At 38.6% G+C, this 21,804-nt stretch overlaps 1 protein-coding gene across 1 annotated transcript; it reads left to right on the top strand.

The window, feature by feature from the left end:
• Window positions 1–5,930: 5,930 nt before the first annotated feature.
• On the top strand, window positions 5,931–14,196 carry LOC127454231 (cytochrome c oxidase subunit 6B1-like). Its single transcript, XM_051721293.1, has 4 exons — window positions 5,931–6,040; window positions 6,562–6,684; window positions 9,968–10,068; window positions 13,894–14,196. Exons 2-4 carry the CDS (start codon window positions 6,579–6,581, stop codon window positions 13,945–13,947), a joined length of 261 nt encoding a protein of 86 aa, XP_051577253.1. The 5' UTR covers window positions 5,931–6,040; window positions 6,562–6,578; the 3' UTR covers window positions 13,948–14,196.
• Window positions 14,197–21,804: the final 7,608 nt, after the last annotated feature.

Raw genomic sequence — 21,804 nt, 5'->3', positions numbered from 1 at the left:
AACTTTTGGTTGGGAAAAGGTTTGAAGTATATGCTGACTACAGCTTAAGAAATCCAAATTGTTCATTTTGCTTGGTAAAATGGCTTCTCTCGCCACCAGATGATTTGAATGTGACTTACCCACTGTGATGGGCTTCCTCTTTATATTGGATAAATCTTTTGGATGGCTGTTGCTGTTTGTAAAAGCGTATTTTATATATATGTATATTTTAAAAAATACCAGTGAGGGTCCTCTCTGTGAATCCTTATTCCAGAGTAAGTACGCTTACATCCATTTCTGATTAATGCCTTGCGTTGCTTGACCAAAAGTTTTCCTTTCACCAATAATTTGTTTTCAGCAATTATTTTTCATTTTTGATCTAGAATTTTCTCCCTGTTCTCTAAAAGAGTCCTCTAGCGCTTATTCTTGCATTCTATTTCTCCCTCTCATTCCCCCTTTTTCTGTCTATAGAAAGAGAAGCAGGCCTATTGTTCTAAATGACAGAATTTCCTTCCTCCTCAATGGACAACACCTATATCCTGAGAGAGGGAGAGAGAGAGAGATTATGAAGTATACACATACAGACAAACATGACTGCTTTACATACAAAGAGTGAAACCAAAAGAAATGGAATAAAAACTAGTCAGAATGTTTGGTGTGCCCAATTACAATCAGCTCTGCTCTGCCATTCATACAGAAATGTCTTATAATCAGAGGCATATGACATTCATATGTGAATTGTTAATTCTTGAGTTATTGGAACAATCGACTGGAAATAGAATATTTCTGAAAGGGTTACAACTGTATATATGTTTATTACCCAAAGGAAAATTCATTATAGGTACATTAGCACTTGCCTCAGCATGTTTTATCCTAAGTATGCTCTTAGATTTTTGTTGTATGGGCTTCTGCAAAAAAAGGGGAAGCAGGGAAACTGTGACAGGATGTCAAAGAGAGAGAGGCACCTGTAACCTCTGACCTTGTCAAAAACAGAATGATGGTGTGAGGAAAGAACAACTATGTGTGTATATCTGTTCATCAAACAATAAACAAATTGTAAGAATATACCTACCAAACACAAATAATTCAGGTTTCCCACACTTTCTGATCAATGAATTTTAGTGACTTTTCCATGACATGTTTAGTAATTTGTGATTACTGGATTGAAAAATAATTTACATTCACTAATGAATCATTCAGACCAATTTGTGAACTGATTAATTGAGAACAACTGACTCAAAAGAACAATCTACATTACTCACAAAAATGGTTTGCAATATAGTTTTACTCTACACAAGCTTTAATCAGGAGCAATATCTAACTAAATAAATTTTAGAGGATAACTTGAAATGTTTTTATTTACTAAACAAATTCCCATTACTTTTTAACCTTTAATAAAAAAAATAAAAAGATAGGGGGCCTGGGTAGCTCAGCAAGTAAAGATGCTGACTTCCACACCTGGAGTCACAAGTTCAAATCCAGGGCATGCTGAGTGACTCCAATCAGGCTTCCTAAGCAACCAATTGGCTTGGTTGCTAGGGTGGGTAGAGTCATGTTGGGTTAACCTCCTCATGGTCACCATAGTGTGGTTCTCGCTCTCAGAGGGGCGTGTGGTGAGTTGTGCGTGGATGCTGTGGAGAATAGCATGAAGCCTTCACATGTGTTACATCTCCGCATTAACACGCTCAATAAGCCACATGATAAGATGCACGGATTGATAGTCTCAGACACAAAGGCAACTGAGATTCATCCTCCACCACCCAGATTGAGGCAAGTCACTACACCACCACAAGGACTTAGAGCACACTGGGAATTGGGCATTCCAAATTGGGGAGAAAAGTAAAAAAAAAAAAAAAAAAGATAAATAATTATTTAAAGTTGCAGTCATTAATTTTTTTCCTCATTAAAAAAGCTTTATTCTAAAGAAATGAACAGTAATTTTGAAACATATTTTTAAAATCATGACCACACATGTGAGATGAAGACTCCAGTCATATCAGGAACCTTATAAAAGCTTTTTTTATTCTCAATGGAGTAAGAGCGCCTCATGGGGGCAGACATGTTAGGATCACATGACCATCTTAATACTACTCGCTTAATCTCAGTAACTGCCCTGTTATAGGACACTTTCATTCGTGAATTAAATTAATCCTGTTTTACTGTGCATAGTGAATTTCTACAATGGCATCTGAAACTGAAAACTACTGTGTTTGGACGATGCTGGATTCAGGCCACTAGGTGTCAGTCCAAGCCAAACTTCAACATACTTAAAAAAAGTAGCACCTTTAAAGAAAAAACAAAAAAAAACAATGACTTTTCCAGGCCTGGAAAACAAAATTTAAAATTCATCGAGATTTCCAGGTTTTCCCTGATAATTTGTCGATTAACACTAGGATTACCAACTAAAACTGCCAACCCTAATTAACACGCCGTGCTCTTTTTAATATGTTATATTGTTGCAAGGCTTATACAAAGAGAAAAGCATTGAATCTGGCTGCACTCACTGTTATAGCCATCACGAAGAAGGTAAACCACATCCAGAATCTTACAGTAGTTCTGGAAGCAGAAGAAGTTGTACGTAATACACATACACCATGTCAGACCACAAACTAAGCCAAAAGCTCTAAAAGCAGTTGGACTCTCAGACAGGAAGCACTGACAGCAGGCTGTGAAGGCTTCTGTGCGTCATTCAAACTGGTCCCTCCATGTTTGTTTTTAGCATGTAAGTGAACGCTCATCCTGGCTGCTGGTTAAAGAGAATGTGCATGGAATGAATGAGTTTGCATACAGTAGTTTACGCTTACTTGGTAAACTATTAAAAGTTGAGCTCCATTACTGTACATCTCTCAGACTCTGGCCCCAACAGTGATGTCTAACTGAGTAGGGGAAAGGAGAAAGTGGTTTGGTAGCCAGCAGTGCCCTGTAAAGGCAGAGGACTGTAACTACACTGACTTCAAGCATTGCTATCTTTAGTCTAGGTGCTGTGGAAAAATGTACATCACTGATCTAAGTGTAGTTTAACATTTTCTTGCAGCTATGGTTAAAGCTGTACAGGTGCATCTCAATAAATTAGAATGTCATGGAAAAGTTCATTTATTTCAGTAATTCAACTCAAATTGTGAAACTCGTGTATTAAATAAATTCAGTGCACACAGACTGAAGTAGTTTAAGTCTTTGGTTCTTTTAATTGTGATGATTTTGGCTCACATTTAACAAAAACCCACCAATTCACTATCTCAAAAAATTAGAATATGGTGACATGCCAATCAGTTAATCAACTCAAAACACCTGCAAAGGTTTCCTGAGCCTTCAAAATGGTCTCTCAGTTTGGTTCACTAGGCTACACAATCATGGGGAAGACTGCTGATCTGACAGTTGTCCAGAAGACAATCATTGACACCCTTCACAAGGAGGGTAAGCCTCAAACATTCATTGCCAAAGAAGCTGGCTGTTCACAGAGTGCTGTATCCAAGCATGTTAACAGAAAGTTGAGTGGAAGGAAAAAGTGTGGAAGAAAAAGATGCACAACCAACTGAGAGAACCGCAGCCTTATGATTGTCAAGCAAAATCGATTCAAGAATTTGGGTGAACTTCACAAGGAATGCACTGAAGCTGGGGTCAAGGCATCAAGAGCCACCACACACAGACGTGTCAAGGAATTTGGCTACAGTTGTCGTATTCCTCTTGTTAAGCCACTCCTGAACCACAGACAACGTCAGAGGCGTCTTACCTGGGCTAAGGAGAAGAAGAACTGGACTGTTGCCCAGTGGTCCAAAGTCCTCTTTTCAGATGAGAGCAAGTTTTGTATTTCATTTGGAAACCAAGGTCCTGGAGTCTGGAGGAAGGGTGGAGAAGCTCATAACCCAAGTTGCTTGAAGTCCAGTGTTAAGTTTCCACAGTCTGTGATGATTTGGGGTGCAATGTCATCTGCTGGTGTTGGTCCATTGTGTTTTTTGAAAACCAAAGTCACTGCACCCATTTACCAAGAAATTTTGGAGCACTTCAGGCTTCCTTCTACTGACCAGCTTTTTAAAGATGCTGATTTCATTTTCCAGCAGGATTTGGCACCTGCCCACACTGCCAAAAGCACCAAAAGTTGGTTAAATGACCATGGTATTGGTGTGCTTGACTGGCCAGCAAACTCACCAGACCTGAACCCCATAGAGAATCTATGGGGTATTGTCAAGAGGAAAATGAGAAACAAGAGACCAAAAAATGCAGATGAGCTGAAGGCCACTGTCAAAGAAACCTGGGCTTCCATACCACCTCAGCAGTGCCACAAACTGATCACCTCCATGCCACGCCGAATTGAGGCACTAATTAAAGCAAAAGGAGCCCCTACCAAGTATTGAGTACATATACAGTAAATGAACATACTTTCCAGAAGGCCAACAATTCACTAAAAATGTTTTTTTTTATTGGTCTTATGATGTATTCTAATTGTTTGAGATAGTGAATTGGTGGGTTTTTGTTAAATGTGAGCCAAAATCATCACAATTAAAAGAACCAAAGACTTAAACTACTTCAGTCTGTGTGCATTGAATTTATTTAATACACGAGTTTCACAATTTGAGATGAATTACTGAAATAAATGAACTTTTCCACGACATTCTAATTTATTGAGATGCACCTGTATATAATATGAATATAATAATATGTCAAAACAATAATAACAACAATTTAATGCTTAATTGCATATATGCCAGTAGGGAGGTACCTACTGATAAATTAATTTAGAACTCTCAAAGTGAAGTCAGGTTTATTTTCATTCTTTTAAATACAGGCCAACTGTACAAAACATATTAAAATATAGTTTTCTACAACACCTGATGTAACAAATGTAATCTTGAAGGCAGGTGACCCTAGAGGTCAAAGAAAACAATAAATATAAAAAGTAATGGATACAATGCATAAAAACAAATTCAAAAGGACACTGAGATGGAAGGGAAGTAAACATCGAGGCAAACATCAAGAATGACACATTGCCCATAGATCTATATGGAATTTCTAAATGTTTTTATTTTAAAGACTCTATTCCTCTTATACATTAGCCATAAGATGCATTTTGACATCAAATCAAGAAATTCTTGGTAATTTGATTTAAAATGTCTGAAACATTGATATCTCCCTTTTATAAAATTAGATAAATAACATTTAAAACACAATTTTAAATAATTATTTACACAGAACAACCCACTCTATGTACTTTGACGAAAAATTAGTGGATGTAGTAATGTAAACATAGGATGAGTATCCAGAAGGAAGCCGTCACTAAGAATTATGTCTTCCTCCTTCAGATTACATTTGAAGATTAGAGAGGACACGCAGTAAACACAAGCGGGCCATACACACATGCATCATACATCTCAAATGACAAATATTTTTTAAGTGTGTTAAAGGCAAAGTTCACCCAAAAAAGAAAATTTCCACATCATTACTCACCCTCATGCTATCCCAGATGTGTGTGACTATCTTCTGCAGAACACAAACGAAGATTTTTGGAAGAATATCTCAGCGTAAGGCAGCGTAACAGTAATCCATATAACTCCAGAAGTTAATCAATGTCTTCTGAAGCGATCAAATCGATTCTGGGTGAGAACGGACCAAAATATAACTCCTTTTTTCGCTGTACATTTTGCCATTTCAGTCTCTAGGCACGATCGTAATTTCAAGATCGATTAAATTTGGATTGCCTTGGATTAAACCACTGGGGACTTTTATGCTGCCTTTATGTGCTTTATGGAGCTTCAAAGTTCTGGCCACCATTCATTTGCATTGTATGGACCTACAGAGCTGAAATATTATTCAAAAAATCTTAATTTTTGTTCAGCAGAAGAAAGAAAGTAAAATACATCTGGGATGGCATGAGGGTGAGTAAATGATGAGAGAATTTTCATTTATGGGTGCACACGTCCTTTAATAATGTAGCCTATCTAGTGCACTAGTCTCGTAAGCCCCGCCTTGCGTCATTTCTTGATCGGCACACATGCGTTGTCTTCCCACAATTCAGTTCGCTGAAAAAGTCTTTTGAGAGGACATCAGGATAAGGACACAGCTGAAGGTAGGCCTCAACATTTATATTTGTATCGTTTAACGTGTCTTAAAATTGTTAGTCTCGTGTAAGGCATTTTGATAGTCTGACGTTTACACTAATGCCAAAGTCACTGAATAACAATGTGAAAATGGTTCATTTGAAGCAGTCCGTTAGCGAGCTAGCAAGCCGTAGGCTACTTAAACCGGTTATACCAAGGTTATGTTACTTTAATGAAAATGCAAACCGTTTTAAAGCTCCATTAAACTTTTTTCACACGATTTTTTTCACACGAGACATGTACAATTATGTGTTGAATGTTTGGAGAGTTCATTTGAAGGGTAACGGTTAAAGAGTGACATCAAAACATGACTTGTTTGATGACATTCGCTGAGGCACCAGCAATAACTACTACTGAACATGTGACTGTCACAATTATCTGCTGTGTTATTTTGAGCGGCAACTGTCTGAACTACGACATTTGAGGGTACTTTTATTTCAGTGATTTGACACAGTTATTGATGTTTGAATGTTTACTGTATATCCTGCAGGCCGACTGTCTTTGAAGATGGCTGATGTTATTGAGGACAAGATCAAGAACTACAGAACGGCTCCATTCGATGCCCGTTTCCCAAACACCAACCAGACACGAAACTGTTTTCAGAATTACCTCGGTAAGCATTATATGACCAACATTTGAATAATTATTAATTTAATGAAGACTTTATTGTGCCATTAATTACCACAGCCCTTGGGCTGCTTTATCAGTAAGCAAATGCATTCTTTTTTGAAAGAGACAAAGATGTATCTGTGCGTTACACGTAGGAATTTTTTGGACAAGATCGATTAGTAGTAGCCTATTATTTGTATTCTGATAGTTGTACTTGGAACAAACTGGGCTTGAGTGCTTTGTTCAAGGTCACAACAACAGTAGAGAGGAGTTGTGTTTTAGTATATCACCAGTTCCTTCGTCACTGCTTGTGTTAGACATCTAGATCCATACGGTTGGACCTCCAACCACCTCAGGACTGGCGACTCTAATAATACTGTACCATCCTAACCTGTACTGACTTAAGATTTATGTATTTATGGAAAGTATATTACTATCAGCACATAAATATTAAATTTCCAACACATTATCAATTAGAGGTGGGTGATATGTCAAAACTCTTATCACGATTTGAGTTATTTTATATCACAATAAAAATATATCACAATTTATTTTTTTTGTTTTTGGAAAATTAAAATGTGTTAATATATTAAATAACCAAATTGTATTGCCTATTTCTGGATAATCCAATCAGTGAATTAAATATTTACTTTGATCTTTATTTGGAACTTGACAATAGTCCAAGTAAAAAAAAAAATACAAATAAAAAATAAAACCCCCCAACTTGTTTTTAAATTATTCTTACCGTAAAGCTAAATTTCACATTATGCCACATTTCAGTCGGATATTTTGTTGACCATTATTATTATTATTATTATCATACATTTCCCTCAAGAAACTCAAGATGCACGCTCATTTCATTACATCAACTCAGGATGAAGAAATGTTCATCAACTGAAAAATCTATCTGTCTGTCTGTCACTTTCTTTCTGTCTGTCTATCTATCACTATCTGTGTTTCATCTGTCTATCTGTCTGACTGTCTGTTACAATGTCCATTTTGCTTACATATGAATGAAATGTTCTCCCAGCCAGTGCTGTTAATTATACAAGGGACCTTCTAACTACAGTTGAAGTCAGAAGTTTACATACACTTAGGATGAAGTCACTAAAACACATTTTTTAACCACTTCACAGATTTCATATGAGCAAACTATAGTTTTTGCAAGTCGTTTAGGACATCTACTTTGTGCATGACACGAGTAATTTTTCCAACAATTGTTTACAGACAGATTTTTTTAACTTTTAATTGACTATATCACAATTCCAGTGGGTCAGAAGTTTACATACACTAAGTTAACTGTGCCTTTAAACAGCTTGGAAAATTCCAGAAATAATCCATAGGAGGTGTACTGAATTGGAGGTGTACCTGTGGATGTATTTTAAGGCCTACCTTCAAACTCAGTACCTCTTTGCTTGACATCATGGGAAAATCAGCCAAGACCTCAGAAAAAGAATTGTGGACCTCCACAAGTCTGGTTCATCCTTGGGAGCAATTTTCAAACACCTGAAGGTACCATGTTCATCTGTACAAACAATAGTATGCAACTATAAACATCATAGGACCACGCGGCCATCATACCGCTCACGGAGGAGACACATTCTGTCTCCTAGAGATGAATAAATGGTGCGAAAAGTGCAAATCAATCCCTGAACAACAGCAAAGGACCTTGTGAAGATGCTGGAGGAAACAGGTAGACAAGTATCTATATCCACAGTAAAACGAGTCCTATATCGACATAACCTAAAAGGCTGCTCAGCAACGAAGAAGCCACTGCTCCAAAACCGCCATTAAAAAAGCCAAACTACAGTTTGCAAGTGCACATGGGGACAAAGATCTTACTTTCTGGAGAAATGCCCTCTGGTCTGATGAAACAAATATGGAACTGTTTGGCCATAATGACCATCGTTAAGTTTGACAATGACCACAAGTATACCTCAAGTTGTGGCAAAATGGCTTAAGGACAACAAAGTCAAGGTATTGGAGTGGCCATCACAAAGCCCTGTCATCAATCCGATAGAAAATTTGTGGGCAGAACTGAAAAAGTGTGTGCGAGCAAGTAGGCCTACAAACCTGACACAGTTACACCAGTTCTGTCTGGAGGAATGGGCCAAAATTCCAGCAACTCATTGTGAGAAGCTTGTGAAAGGCTACCCAAAACCTTTGACCCAAGTTAAACAATTTAAAGGCAATGCTACCAACTATTAACAAAGTGTATGTAAGCTTCTGACCCACTGGGAATGTGATGAAAGAAAGAAAAGCTGAAATAAATAATTCTCTCTACTATTATCCTGATATTTCACATTCTTAAAATAGTGATCCTAACTGACCTAAGACAGGGAATGTTTTCTACGATTAAATGTCAGGAATTGTGAAAAACCGAGTTTAAATGTATTTGGCTAAGATGTATGTAAACTTCTGACTTCAACTGTAGGTACATTATGAAAATAGTAATTTTACAAATTTAATGTTGTTTTTCATCATTTTGGTCACATTTGAGCATTTAAAATTTTTTACAAATCCATTTATTCCATCAATAAATATATTAAATTGCATATTATATTTTGTTACATGTTTATTGTTTAATGCATAATTTATTCTTTTTACAAGTATTTACATTGATTGATAGAACATGTGCTAAAACCAGCAGTTCTGTAGAAAGCAACTGTAAATGAGTGCATACTAATGAGAGGACTTGGAATGGCTTTACGTCATCCATGCTATTCATGATTAGAATTTAATGTTTATTTTTTTTGTTGTTTTTATCAACAATTGACTGTAAAGAAAAGACAGCATTAAAAGAGACATTATTCAATGCAAAAAGGGATTGCGTGGATCTTGTCCTTGGACACGCATTACATGGAATGAGTCAAATCAAACTTTTACTCTTAACACACAGCGAAAGGATGATGAACAACTTCTTAGCCAATATACTAAATCAGTGGTGAGTAAAATCTAAACATTTACCAGCCAGTGGCTAATCACATACAATTTTAGTTGCATAGCGTGAAATTTGGTCTCATGTGAGTGATTTACTCCCATTGTAGAGAGTTGCGCGTATAGGACAAGATTGATCATAGGATTTAAGGACTGATATCAGTATATTTAAACTGAACCATGTGTTGGCAATGCCTTGGCCAAATGCTTAGGTTTGCATTTGTGTACTTGCATAATGTATCTTTCTGGCATAACAAATGGTAGATATCAGAGTCATAGACAGTGATCTATATCTGGCTGATTTCAATCCATATAATATAATGCTTTATTTCACTTTCTCTTTTTGTCAGACTTTCACAGGTGTAGTAAGGCTTTGTCGAGCAAAGGGCAGGACACTTCTCCCTGTGAATGGTATCAGAGAGTCTACAAGAGCCTGTGCCCAATGAGCTGGGTAAGACCATTCTACTGAAAACGGCTATTTATAATATAGAATCTATTGACATTATTTATATTGTTATTAAATGTCCGTGGTCTTATTCTATTACTTATTTCATCTGTGCACATTATTCCAAAGTAATAAAAAACTTGTCTTTGTAATATTTCATCAAAATGTTATAACTTGCTCTGTCTCTGAAATGGCTTTCCTTTTTGAATGTCACCAAGGAGTTCTAATGTCCTTTCATTAGTGGTATATTTGAAATCCTTGCTCTAGATTAGTGAATAAAGCCAAGCATACACTACACGACTTGCAGTCGGCATCCTGTGACTCGCAGTCTGTTTTTTTGCCGTGCTGGTGCAAACACTTCTGGACTGTAGTGTATCAAATACATGACCATTCGTCCTCGACTGAGACCATGTGTACACCTGGTATTAAGAGGAGTTTTGGGTGATCCGATCACAAATGTACAAGCGAGACATCACTGTTACACCTGGTTGTCTCTTTTGACCACTTGTGTTTTGTGTATTTTGAGGAGAGAGTCTCTGATTTCATGAGGATAGACAGAAATCGTTATGTCTGTGTTTTACTGAATAATAGTAATGCGTAAAAGATGAGAAGGAAAGTGTTGAAAACTGGAGCACAGTTTCTCTTAATATTCCCAAAAATGACGTTTAGAGCAGAATTCTGAGTTATTTTTGTGCAGTACCTGTAACTGAGCTTCTCGTGTCCCTGTTGTGTATGTTCATGCATTCGCTTTTAAAATTTCCGATCGTATGCTTATTCCCTTGAAATTCACACGGAACTGGCAAAAAAACGGCCGTTTCAGCTGCCCTTAGCACCGTCCCGTTTCAAACAGATCGGCAAAAATGCATCTTAAAATTAAGATAATAAAATTCATTCACAAACTAGTGCAGTTTATTCTTGATGCATGTAAAAAAAAAAAAAAAAAAAACATGAAAGAGTGGCTCTCGTCCGTTTTCGTGCTTTATTGGCACCATTTGCAAAGGAAAAAATTATAAAACAGCTGATAATAAAAAACAGCAGGTAGGGAGATGTGGGTGAGGATTTATTTTATTATATTCTAATTATTTTTGGTCTTCTGCTTACTAATACCTTGCCTTCCTCTTGCACTTTATTTATTTCACTGGTTGTGGCTCATTGTCATCTCTTGCTCGTCGGGACAGTGCACACACACAACAACAAGGCATCTAGATATCAAGAAGATTTGAAAACTGTCGAAGCGTCTCGCCCTGTCACAGGAGTGCGCATACAACAAGACCTTTTGTCATGAGATCCTAGTCTTAAGTCGCCGTCTCAACTTCAAAAGAGACGAGCTTGAGTCATGTAGTGTTCACTTGGCATAAGCTGTGACATTAAAGGCAGTAAATGGGGATAACGAGACTTTTCCACACGGAACATTGATAAAAGTTTTAGCAGATATACTCATCTAAGATTTACACTTTTTCTCTTCTGGAAAAAAGGACCATAAGCTAATGACTCCTGCTCAGGGGTGTTTACAAATATTTGTCAATACAATACTGTAGAATGAAGTTGTCCCCTCCACGTTAAGCATAAATACTACCTGCCACTGATCTAATGCAACAGTAGACAAACAGTATCTCTGAGAAATAAAGTCATAAGCAAATAATTTGACCGCCTAATATTTTGGACACATCAATGTCCTCCTGATGATGACCATGGGCTTCTTCACCTGGACTGTCACCCTTGGATATTGGCCCCTCCGCAATAGAGTATAGAATGAATGTCTCCATTGCTTTTGTCGTAACTCTTGACAGTAAACTGAATTTTATCCCTCACATAAACATTTTAAAAGATAAATGTCTTAAAGCCTTGAACATTTTAAAGGTTTTAGCTAAAACAAAATGGGGTGCAGAAAGTTCAGTTCTTTTAAATCTCTACAGAGCACTAATTCGATCACGCCTAGATTATGGAAGTATAGTGTATGGATCAGCCAGGAAATCATATATCCGACTCTTGGACACAGTACATCATCAAGGTATACGTCTGGCTTTAGGGACCTTTAGGACATCACCAATTCAAAGTTTGCATGTAGAAGCAAATGAACTTTCTCTGGAGATCAGACTCCTCAAACTAGCCCTACAGTATTCAACAAAGCTGAAGACCAACAAAGAAAACCCAGCCTACCATCCTGTTTTCTCAACCCCTTTGTCAAGCCTATACGAACAAAAACCAAGACATATCCGTCCTTTTGGACTACAGATCAAACCACATTTACTAAATCTCAAAGTAGATCTGAGCATACTGGATCAGACACACTTCAATACAATTCCCCCCTGGAACTTTAAAAAACCAAAAATAATCTTAGACTTAACAAAAAACAAAAAATCTGAAACCCACCCAAATTACTTTCAATTACTCCTTTTCATTAGAGAAATATTTCCATCACATGTCCCTATATATACAGATGGATCAAAATCTGAGGATCATGTGTCATCTGCATTTGTGATCAACCATCAAAAAAAAAGGAATATCCATCCCCAATCACAGCTCAATTTTTACAGCAGAGGCAAACGCTATCGTCTTAGCACTGGACTTCATAAAGACTATGCAACAGAGAAACATTCTTATAATTTCAGATTCAAAATCATGTCTTCAGGCAATGTCATCTTTAAAAAATGATCACCCAATGCTTGAAAAGATTCTATGCAAGCTGCTGGATTTGGAGGCTCAGAATTTCAATATCTGCTCCTGCTGGGTACCTGGACACTGTGGAATCCCAGGAAATGAGGAAGCAGACACTGCTGCAAAAGAGGCCTTATCAGCGGATTTCAAAAAGTGTCCAATACCACCTCCCACTGACCTAAAACCCATAATAAATTCATATATTAAAAACAAATGGCAAACTGAGTGGGATCAATGCACCATGAACAAACTCCATGAAATCAGCCCTATTGTTGGCAAAAGAAGTTCCTCTCTGTTTTCAAATCGCTTGGACCAGATCGTCTACACCCGCTGTCGAATAGGTCACTCAAGGATGACACACAAGTTTTAAATATTGGGAGAAGATTCACCAACATGTACCTTCTGCCAGAATCCATTATCCCTGAAACATGTTTTATTAGACTATACTGGTGAGAAACCTTTTTTATTCAGTCAGCACTCTGGAAGAAATTTTTAACAGTCAAACCGAACGCAATTTTAGAGTTTTTAGGAAAAATAGATTTTAAAAACCTTTTTAGAATTCCTTACACATTTCTCGCCATGGAAATAGCCATAGAAGCTGGCATGGTGTTAAAAACAAACAAACAACAAACATTTACATAGGTAAACTAAAGACTATAGGCTATTTAAAAAAAAAGTGCAACCTCATGTTAGCTAGCACAAAGTTCTCCTTTCTTCATTATTGTAACCCACCCAACCCAGCATGTTCCCAGGCTTTTGGTTTGGTAAGTATCAACTTTCTAATCTTTTAACTCTGTCGTTAAAGCTTTTCTTATTAGAGTGTGTGTTCTGCTTCCTGACTTCCAGGTATTTACATATTGCTGTATGCCAATATGTACCTAATAATACAGTGTTATTGTTTTGCTGCTTCCCTATATCTTCATTAAAACATGGTGGAAAATGAAGGAAAAAAGCTTGGAAACTTCATTGTCATTTGTACATTTTTTTTGTTACAGTATCTGGATTCATAAAATCAGATCAGATGTTTTCATGTGTATCCCAACTATAGCCACCAGGTGTCTCCATTCCTTATCTTAAATCTTAAGATTCCTATTCAGAACAATGAAGAAATGTAGTGAAGGTCTGCTGGAATTTATGTCTGACATGCAATGTGCTGTTGTGTTCTTTCTTCAGTTGGAGAAATGGGATGGCCAGATTGAGGATGGAAGCTTCCCTGGAAAGATCTAAATGCTTGCTGTTACTTTCAATCTATGGACTCTCAATGTTTTGTAGAGTACATCATAATATTAATTTCCAATTTTGATGTTGTCTTTGGTATTGGTTTGAAAGCTGGAGGATAAATGCTCATTCAGAGAGGAACTGCGTCATATGACCTTTTGATCTCCAACATTTTGAGGTCATAACGTGGCATCATGCTTCGTGTCACTCCTACTGTTGCAAGATACTTACAAAATAAAGATACACAATTTCAACCAATATTGGTGTTGTATTTGCTTTACCACTGTTATGATGTTAAGGTAAAAGTAATTTAAAAATGTGTATGTCCGCAATATAAACAAGCTATTCAATGTTGTTTCAGTGTTTCTCAAACAGTGTTTCTCAAACACAGAACTAAAATTTCATTGTACTACGTCATCCTTAGTGGCTTTTCAGGTGTGGAGTTTTATATTTTATTTGTATAGTGCTTTCTACAAAAAATAATGCCCTAAAAACCCAGAGTGAACAAGCCAAAAGCAACAGTGGCAAAGACACCAGTTTTATCATTGACCCAGTCTAGAAAGTGGATGTCAGATTGGCCTAAATTTAATTTAAGGTCTTGGTATGCAGAGTTGGAATTATAAAGAGGGTCATCAACCAGGGTCGATTCTCTTCAGTCCACAGGCTTTGTTTAATTAACGCTTACCATTAGTTGCTGGCTTTGGCCATTCAGAGATCAAGTCATCTCAGAGGCCAATTCAGTTTGAATTGGCAGGATGAGGTTACATGAAGTATGTGATTAAGGAGTTAATACAAGTTTACATGCCACTTGAATAATGCCAGGTAACGGATTAAGTTTAATAATCTTGCTTAAAATGACCATGCTATTGACTGCTGTGCATTACAAACAGCAGATGGCAGTAAATTAACGACTTGGGTTCTCATTGCAGTGGCTGAGATACAGTAGTACACAGCTGACTTCAAATTTATATATATATATATATATATAAAAAAGTTTATTTATATTTGTTTTTACTCCTCGTTTATTGTAAATTGGTATATGTCTCATCACTGTCATGACTGCTGTTGCTTTGAACTGCACCCAAGATTTTACCCAGTGTTGCACTTGAGTATATGTTTGAGTGACAATACAGTGATTTGATACTCCTTGTTCACTTTCGCTTTAATATATCCACTTTAAATTTGAGTTAAGCATTCCACTGAGAGCTTCCTGCAGTCAAATAATGATGCAATCATATGGCATTTTATTATTGTGAATCACATTGGTCCAGTTTGTTTTTTCTATTAACTGGATTTTGGATTATTAAGTGAATATAATTTTAAGAGATGTACTTATGTTCACATTTGGAAATACTTCGAGGAGAAACATTTGTTTTGACTTGCCTTCACCTTATTATCTCATTTATCAATTTTTTTTATTTTTTATTTAAGATTGAATTATCACAAACAGTGACAACATAGTGACCTTTTTTTCATATGAAACAGATGGAATGTCAGAGCAGGTCAGAGGTTATTTGAACAGGTTAGATAAGGTTATTCAGCAATCCAAAAACATTCTGCAATCCAAAAACATCTTTACACATGTAAACTCGGTTTCCTGAGATGAGAGGAACGAGACATTGCTATAAGTACTATGGGGAAGTCCTTCTAGATGACCTTGTTGAAACCCTTAGTCATTCGCCAATCTTCTGATTGGCAATGGTGTCTGAGCCCCACACCTATATGCACGCAGTTGGCCTATATAAGCCAGCGGTCAGCCACCATTTCTTCAGAATTTTCTGACTGAGGGACAAGAGTGAGTCACTCGTAATATTAAGTAGTAGTGCGGCCAGCTTTGTCAATGTCTCATTCCCTTCATCTCAGGGAACCGAGGTTACATGTGTAACTGGAGACGTTCCCTATCGATTCAGTTCACTCGACATTGCCATAAGCATTATGAGGAACGGTATCCCATCACGCCGCACTGCATGACATTACACTCCCAGAGTTATTACACTACATAGAGATAATCATAAGGAGTCACAGGCCGATAACTTACAAGTCATATTAAAGTGCATTTGAATAGTCCCACATGGCGGACGCCAGATGGAAATTAATGTAGTCTGGGGTCTACATGGGATCTATAGATATATGCAGTATGGATTATTAACCCTCTCACAACAAGGTTGGGAAAGTAGGTTTTATTTCTTATAGGAGTGCTTATGACTTTAATAGAAGCAGTTCAACAGCATATAATTAGGTGGCTGTGTTGATTATAGTCGGTAGCCCACCCGTAATAAGAGCTTGGGCTCACCCGCTTGATAGTAAGAAGCGCTCTCTACATAGAGGACTTGTGAAGAGATGGATGCCACGTCCAGGTTATAAAACCTTGCAAACATGTTTTGTGAGGACCATCCTGCTGCCACATGTCCTGTAAGAACACACCGTTTGTCCACAACCATGAAGAGGTCATGCCTCTGGTTGAATGCGCTTTGACACCAACAGGGCAATTCGCACCCTGTGATTCATAAGCAAGGGCAATCACATCAACAATCCAGCAAGAGAGTCTTTGTATGGAGACAGACATTCCTTTTGTGCATCCTCCATAACAAATAAAGAGCTGATCCGACAGCCTAAACTGATGGGTGTGCTCAACATATGTATGCAATGCCCTCACCGGGCATAACATATCCATAGATTGCTCTTCATCTGAATTAAATGGTGGGGGAAAAGAAGGATTGTAAACGAACCACCTGAGCCATGAAGGGCTTTGATAAAACCTTAGGCACGTAGCCTTTTCTAGGTTTAATGGTGGCTTTTGACAGATCTGGACCAAGTTTCAGGCATGAGCTGTCAGTCACCCACTATTTAAATGAGGCCAAAGCCAGTAGGAGTGTGGTCTTTATGGAAACACCTGCAGCTCAACAGATTCCAGTGGCTCGAACGGGGAGTTTGTGAGTGCCTTCAGCACCAGATTCAAGTCCCAAGTCGGCACCATAGCAGGGCAAGGGGGGTTCAAATGCCTCACTCCCCTAAGGAAATTTATGGCTAGATTATGTATAGCTTTTGGCTGTGCTGGATCAGTGAGAGATGGATTCTTTGCCGGGCACTGACCGGCATTAGATTGGAAGCATGCTGGGAAAGGGGAAGTGCTACATCTCTTTGGCAGAATGTGTTTCATCACTTGAGACTGCTTTTGCACTGCGATGAAGCACTCTAAAAAGCCTTACACGGCATTGCCAAAGCAATCGTTGGGCGACCAGGGTGTCGAGGAGGGTGGCTTTCTCTGAGTTACACATCTCCATGAAAGTTAGCCAAATATGCTGGTCCAGAACCACCAGGCTGCTCACCACTTTGCTGATGGCCTGAGTGGTAGCTTTCATGGCTCACAGTGGCAAATCTGTAGTGATGTGGAGCTCTTTGAACAGCTCTGGATGGGGGCCTTGCTCATCCATTTGTTTGAGAAGCTTAGCTTGAAAAACCTGGAGCAACGACATGCTGTGGAGTGATGAACCAGCTTGGCCCGTTGCTGTATAAGCTATTCCAGTCAGTGCGGACGTCAGTCGACACAGCTTGGAGGGGTGGGTGGGACGGGATTTTCCATCCCATGACAGTATTATAGCAGAGGTGAGCAGTGACCGCTTATTCCACCAGGTAAAGCTTTGAGTAGCATTTTTCCTCCACGTGGTCCACTTTAGTGAGGACAGCGGCATCTCCAACCTGAGTGCGCGAAAAGTAGGGTGCATTCCAGGTGTTTGTGAGCATCCTCCGTGAACCACTCGTCTGAATCTGCGAGTGACACAGCATCATCCCCATCGTCAGAGCTGCCAAACGTATAGAGGGCCGGAGCTCATCACGTGCATACAGGTGCATCTCAATAAATTAGAATGTCATGGAAAAGTTCATTTATTTCAGTAATTCAACTCAAATTGTGAAACTCGTGTATTAAATAAATTCAATGCACACAGACTGAAGTAGTTTAAGTCTTTGGTTCTTTTAATTGTGATGATTTTGGCTCACATTTAACAAAAACCCACCAATTCACTATCTCAACAAATTAGAATACATCATAAGAAACATTTTTAGTGAATTGTTGGCCTTCTGGAAAGTATATTCATTTACTGTATATGTACTCAATACTTGGTAGGGGCTCCTTTTGCTTTAATTACTGCCTCAATTCCGCGTGGCATGGAGGTGATCAGTTTGTGGCACTGCTGAGGTGGTATGGAAGCCCAGGTTTCTTTGACAGTGGCCTTCAGCTCATCTGCATTTTTTGGTCTCTTGTTTCTCATTTTCCTCTTGACAATACCCCATAGATTCTCTAAGGGGTTCAGGTCTGGTGAGTTTGCTGGCCAGTCAAGCACACCAACACCATGGTCATTTAACCAACTTTTGGTGCTTTTGGCAGTGTGGGCAGGTGCCAAATCCTGCTGGAAAATGAAATTAGCATCTTTAAAAAGCTGGTCAGCAGAAGGAAGCATGAAGTGCTCCAAAATTTCTTGGTAAACGGGTGCAGTGACTTTGGTTTTCAAAAAACACAATGGACCAACACCAGCAGATTACATTGCACCCCAAATCATCACAGACTGTGGAAACTTAACAGTGGACTTCAAGCAACTTGGGCTATGAGCTTCTCCACCCTTCCTCCAGACTCTAGGACCTTGGTTTCCAAATGAAATACAAAACTTGCTCTCATCTGAAAAGAGGACTTTGGACCACTGGGTAACAGTCCAGTTCTTCTTCTCCTTAGCCCAGGTAAGACGCCTCTGACATTGTCTGTGGTTCAGGAGTGGCTTAACAAGAGGAATACGACAACTGTAGCCAAATTCCTTGACACGTCTGCATGTGGTGGCTCTTGATGCCTTGACCCCAGCCTCAGTCCATTCCTTGTGAAGTTCACCCAAATTCTTGAATCAGTTTTGCTTGACAATCCTCATAAGGCTGCGGTTCTCTCGGTTGGTTGTGCATCTTTTTCTTCCACACTTTTTCCTTCTACTCAACTCTCTGTTAACATGCTTGGATACAGCACTCTGTGAACAGCCAGCTTCTTTGGCAATGAATGTTGTGAAGGGTGTCAATGATTGTCTTCTGGACAACTGTCAGATCAGCAGTCTTCCCCATGATTGTGTAGCCTAGTGAACCAAACTGAGAGACCATTTTCAAAATGGCTCAGGAAACCTTTGCAGGTGTTTTGAGTTGATTAGCTGATTGGCATGTCACCATATTCTAATTTGTTGAGATAGTGAATTGGTGGGTTTTTGTTAAATGTGAGTCAAAATCATCACAATTAAAAGAACCAAAGACTTAAACTAATTCAGTCTGTGTGCACTGAATTTATTTAATACACGAGTTTCACAATTTGAGTTGAATTACTGAAATAAATGAACTTTTCCATGACATTCTAATTTATTGAGATGCACCTGTATTGCCCAGGCGAGGACGTTAGATCGGGACTTAACAAAGAAGAGGCGGGTGGAAGGGCACAAGAGGCTGGATCTTCCCTCAGAACGAGGTCAGTCCTAGAACGCAATGTCCAGAGATTCATGCCCTTGCAGTGTGGGCAGTCTGTCTCCATGAGAGCTGCTTGTGTGTGGGCACAGCCCAGGCAGTGATCATAGCTTTTGTGCTCATCAGATGGCATGATGTGCCGTTCACAACTTCGCATAGGAAACACTTGCGGAACGACATCTTTAAAAAGACGCGTTTCACGCAAGTGGCTCTTTAGTTAATATTGTATATATTAAAAAGGATACAGTAACTCCAGCCGGAGCACTGTGTGAGCAGGTAGAATTTCACTGAAGCGCTGCATTGATCAACGACGAGCGTCTGAATGAAGAACCCGTTCATCGAGAGCGTCTTCACCAGAACACACAGGGGAGCGGAAGCCTCTCGGTGCAGGTGCTGAGCACAGGCGACGAGCTGTCCTGTTCGCGTCTTGCTGAGAAGTTCCGTCCGCTGTAAGAGTACATCGACGGTGAAGCAGAAGGGTTCCAAGATGAAGATGAAGTTCTTAGGCTTGAAGGAAAAAAATTCTGAAGAAATGGTGACTGAGCGCCCACTTACAAAGGCCAACTGCATGCATAAATGGACGGGCTCAGACACCACTGCCAATCAGAAGATTGGCATGATTGAATAAGGGTTTCAACAAGGTCGTCTAGAAGGACTTCCCCGTAGTGCTTACGGCAATGTGGAGTGAACTGAATCGATAGGGAACTGCAGTTAAGTGTCTTACTCAAGAGTACACAGGAAGTGTACTAATCAGGATATGAACCTATGCCTTCATGTTCACAATGGAGTAGTCATTATTTACTTGGTCATCCTGATAAATGGTACCAGGCTTAACATTTATTGAGGCACTGCGAACTAAAATATATTGGGAGATATGGATAATCATCTATACATTCTTACCAGTTAAAAAATAAACTACTATGGTTGTTAAAGACTGAAGAGAATACCACAGTTTACATTTCTGAGGATGCGTCTTTTTGCTTTATATTTGTAGGAAGTGATGACAAACTTGCTTAATAAGAAAAAAAATTTTTAAAGACAAAGGTCAAATGAAACTCAGATATGAGCTAGACCAGAAAAGACTAAGACTTTGCTAGAGAGCATTGCTAGAGAGCATTGCTAGAGAGCATTGCTAGAATGCAGTTTGATAAGCAACTTGACATTTCCTGCCCATGTGTTTGCTACTTTGATCTACACAACTGTTTTAAATTGGTTTCAGACTACTTCAGGTTTTTTCTAAGGCACATTACTAAATTCTCTGTTGTAGTAATGGCAATGCACATTTGAATATATTTTATCTACTGTATGTTGAAGTCTGTCCGTGTTTTCGCATTAAAAACTCCTCATGCCAAGGACAGGTTTGTTGCATCATACACACAAAAAAAATGTTCTTTGGCTGAACTTGATTCAGTTGTGGACAGTGGATCCACATGTTTGAAATGAGTTTTCTAAACATAAAATTACTATGTAATCTCCATGCAAATGCTTATTGTAGAAAGAACACAACAAAATTAGATGTTTCAATTTAACTCAGATTACTCTGATATGTCTACACCAATAAGCCACAACATTAAAACCACCAGCCTAATTTTGTGTAGGTCCCCCTCGTGCCGCCAAAACAGCGCCAACCCATATTCTTCTCACCATAATTGTACAGAGTGGTTATCTGAGTTACTGTAGACGTTGTCAGTTCGAACCAGTCTGGCTATTCTCTGTTGACCTCTCTCATCAACAAGGCGTTTCTGTCTGCAGAACTGCTGCTCAATGGATGTTTTTTGTTTTTGGCACCATTCTGAGTAAATTCTAGAGACTGTTGTGCATGAAAATCCCAGGAGATCAGCAGTTACAGAAATACAGGTGCATCTCAATAAATTAGAATGTCGTGGAAAAGTTCATTTATTTCAGTAATTCAACTCAAATTGTGAAACTCGTGTATTAAATAAATTCAATGCACACAGACTGAAGTAGTTTAAGTCTTTGGTTCTTTTAATTGTGATGATTTTGGCTCACATTTAATAAGAACCCACCAATTCACTATCTCAAAAAATTAGAATATGGTGACATGCCAATCAGCTAATCAACTCAAAACACCTGCAAAGGTTTCCTGAGCCTTCAAAATGGTCTCTCAGTTTGGTTCACTAGGCTACACAATCATGGGGAAGACTGCTGATCTGACAGTTGTCCAGAAGACAATCATTGACACCCTTCACAAGGAGGGTAAGCCACAAACATTCATTGCCAAAGAAGCTGGCTGTTCACAGAGTGCTGTATCCAAGCATGTTAACAGAAAGTTGAGTGGAAGGAAAAAGTGTGGAAGAAAAAGATGCACAGCCAACCGAGAGAACCGCAGCCTTATGATTGTCAAGCAAAATCGATTCA

Source organism: Myxocyprinus asiaticus, chromosome 16, assembly GCF_019703515.2.
Source record: "Myxocyprinus asiaticus isolate MX2 ecotype Aquarium Trade chromosome 16, UBuf_Myxa_2, whole genome shotgun sequence".
Classification (NCBI taxonomy): Eukaryota; Metazoa; Chordata; class Actinopteri; order Cypriniformes; family Catostomidae; genus Myxocyprinus; species Myxocyprinus asiaticus.
The sequence above is the reverse complement of the archived record's forward strand: the minus strand, read 5'-3'. Positions and strand labels throughout refer to the sequence as shown.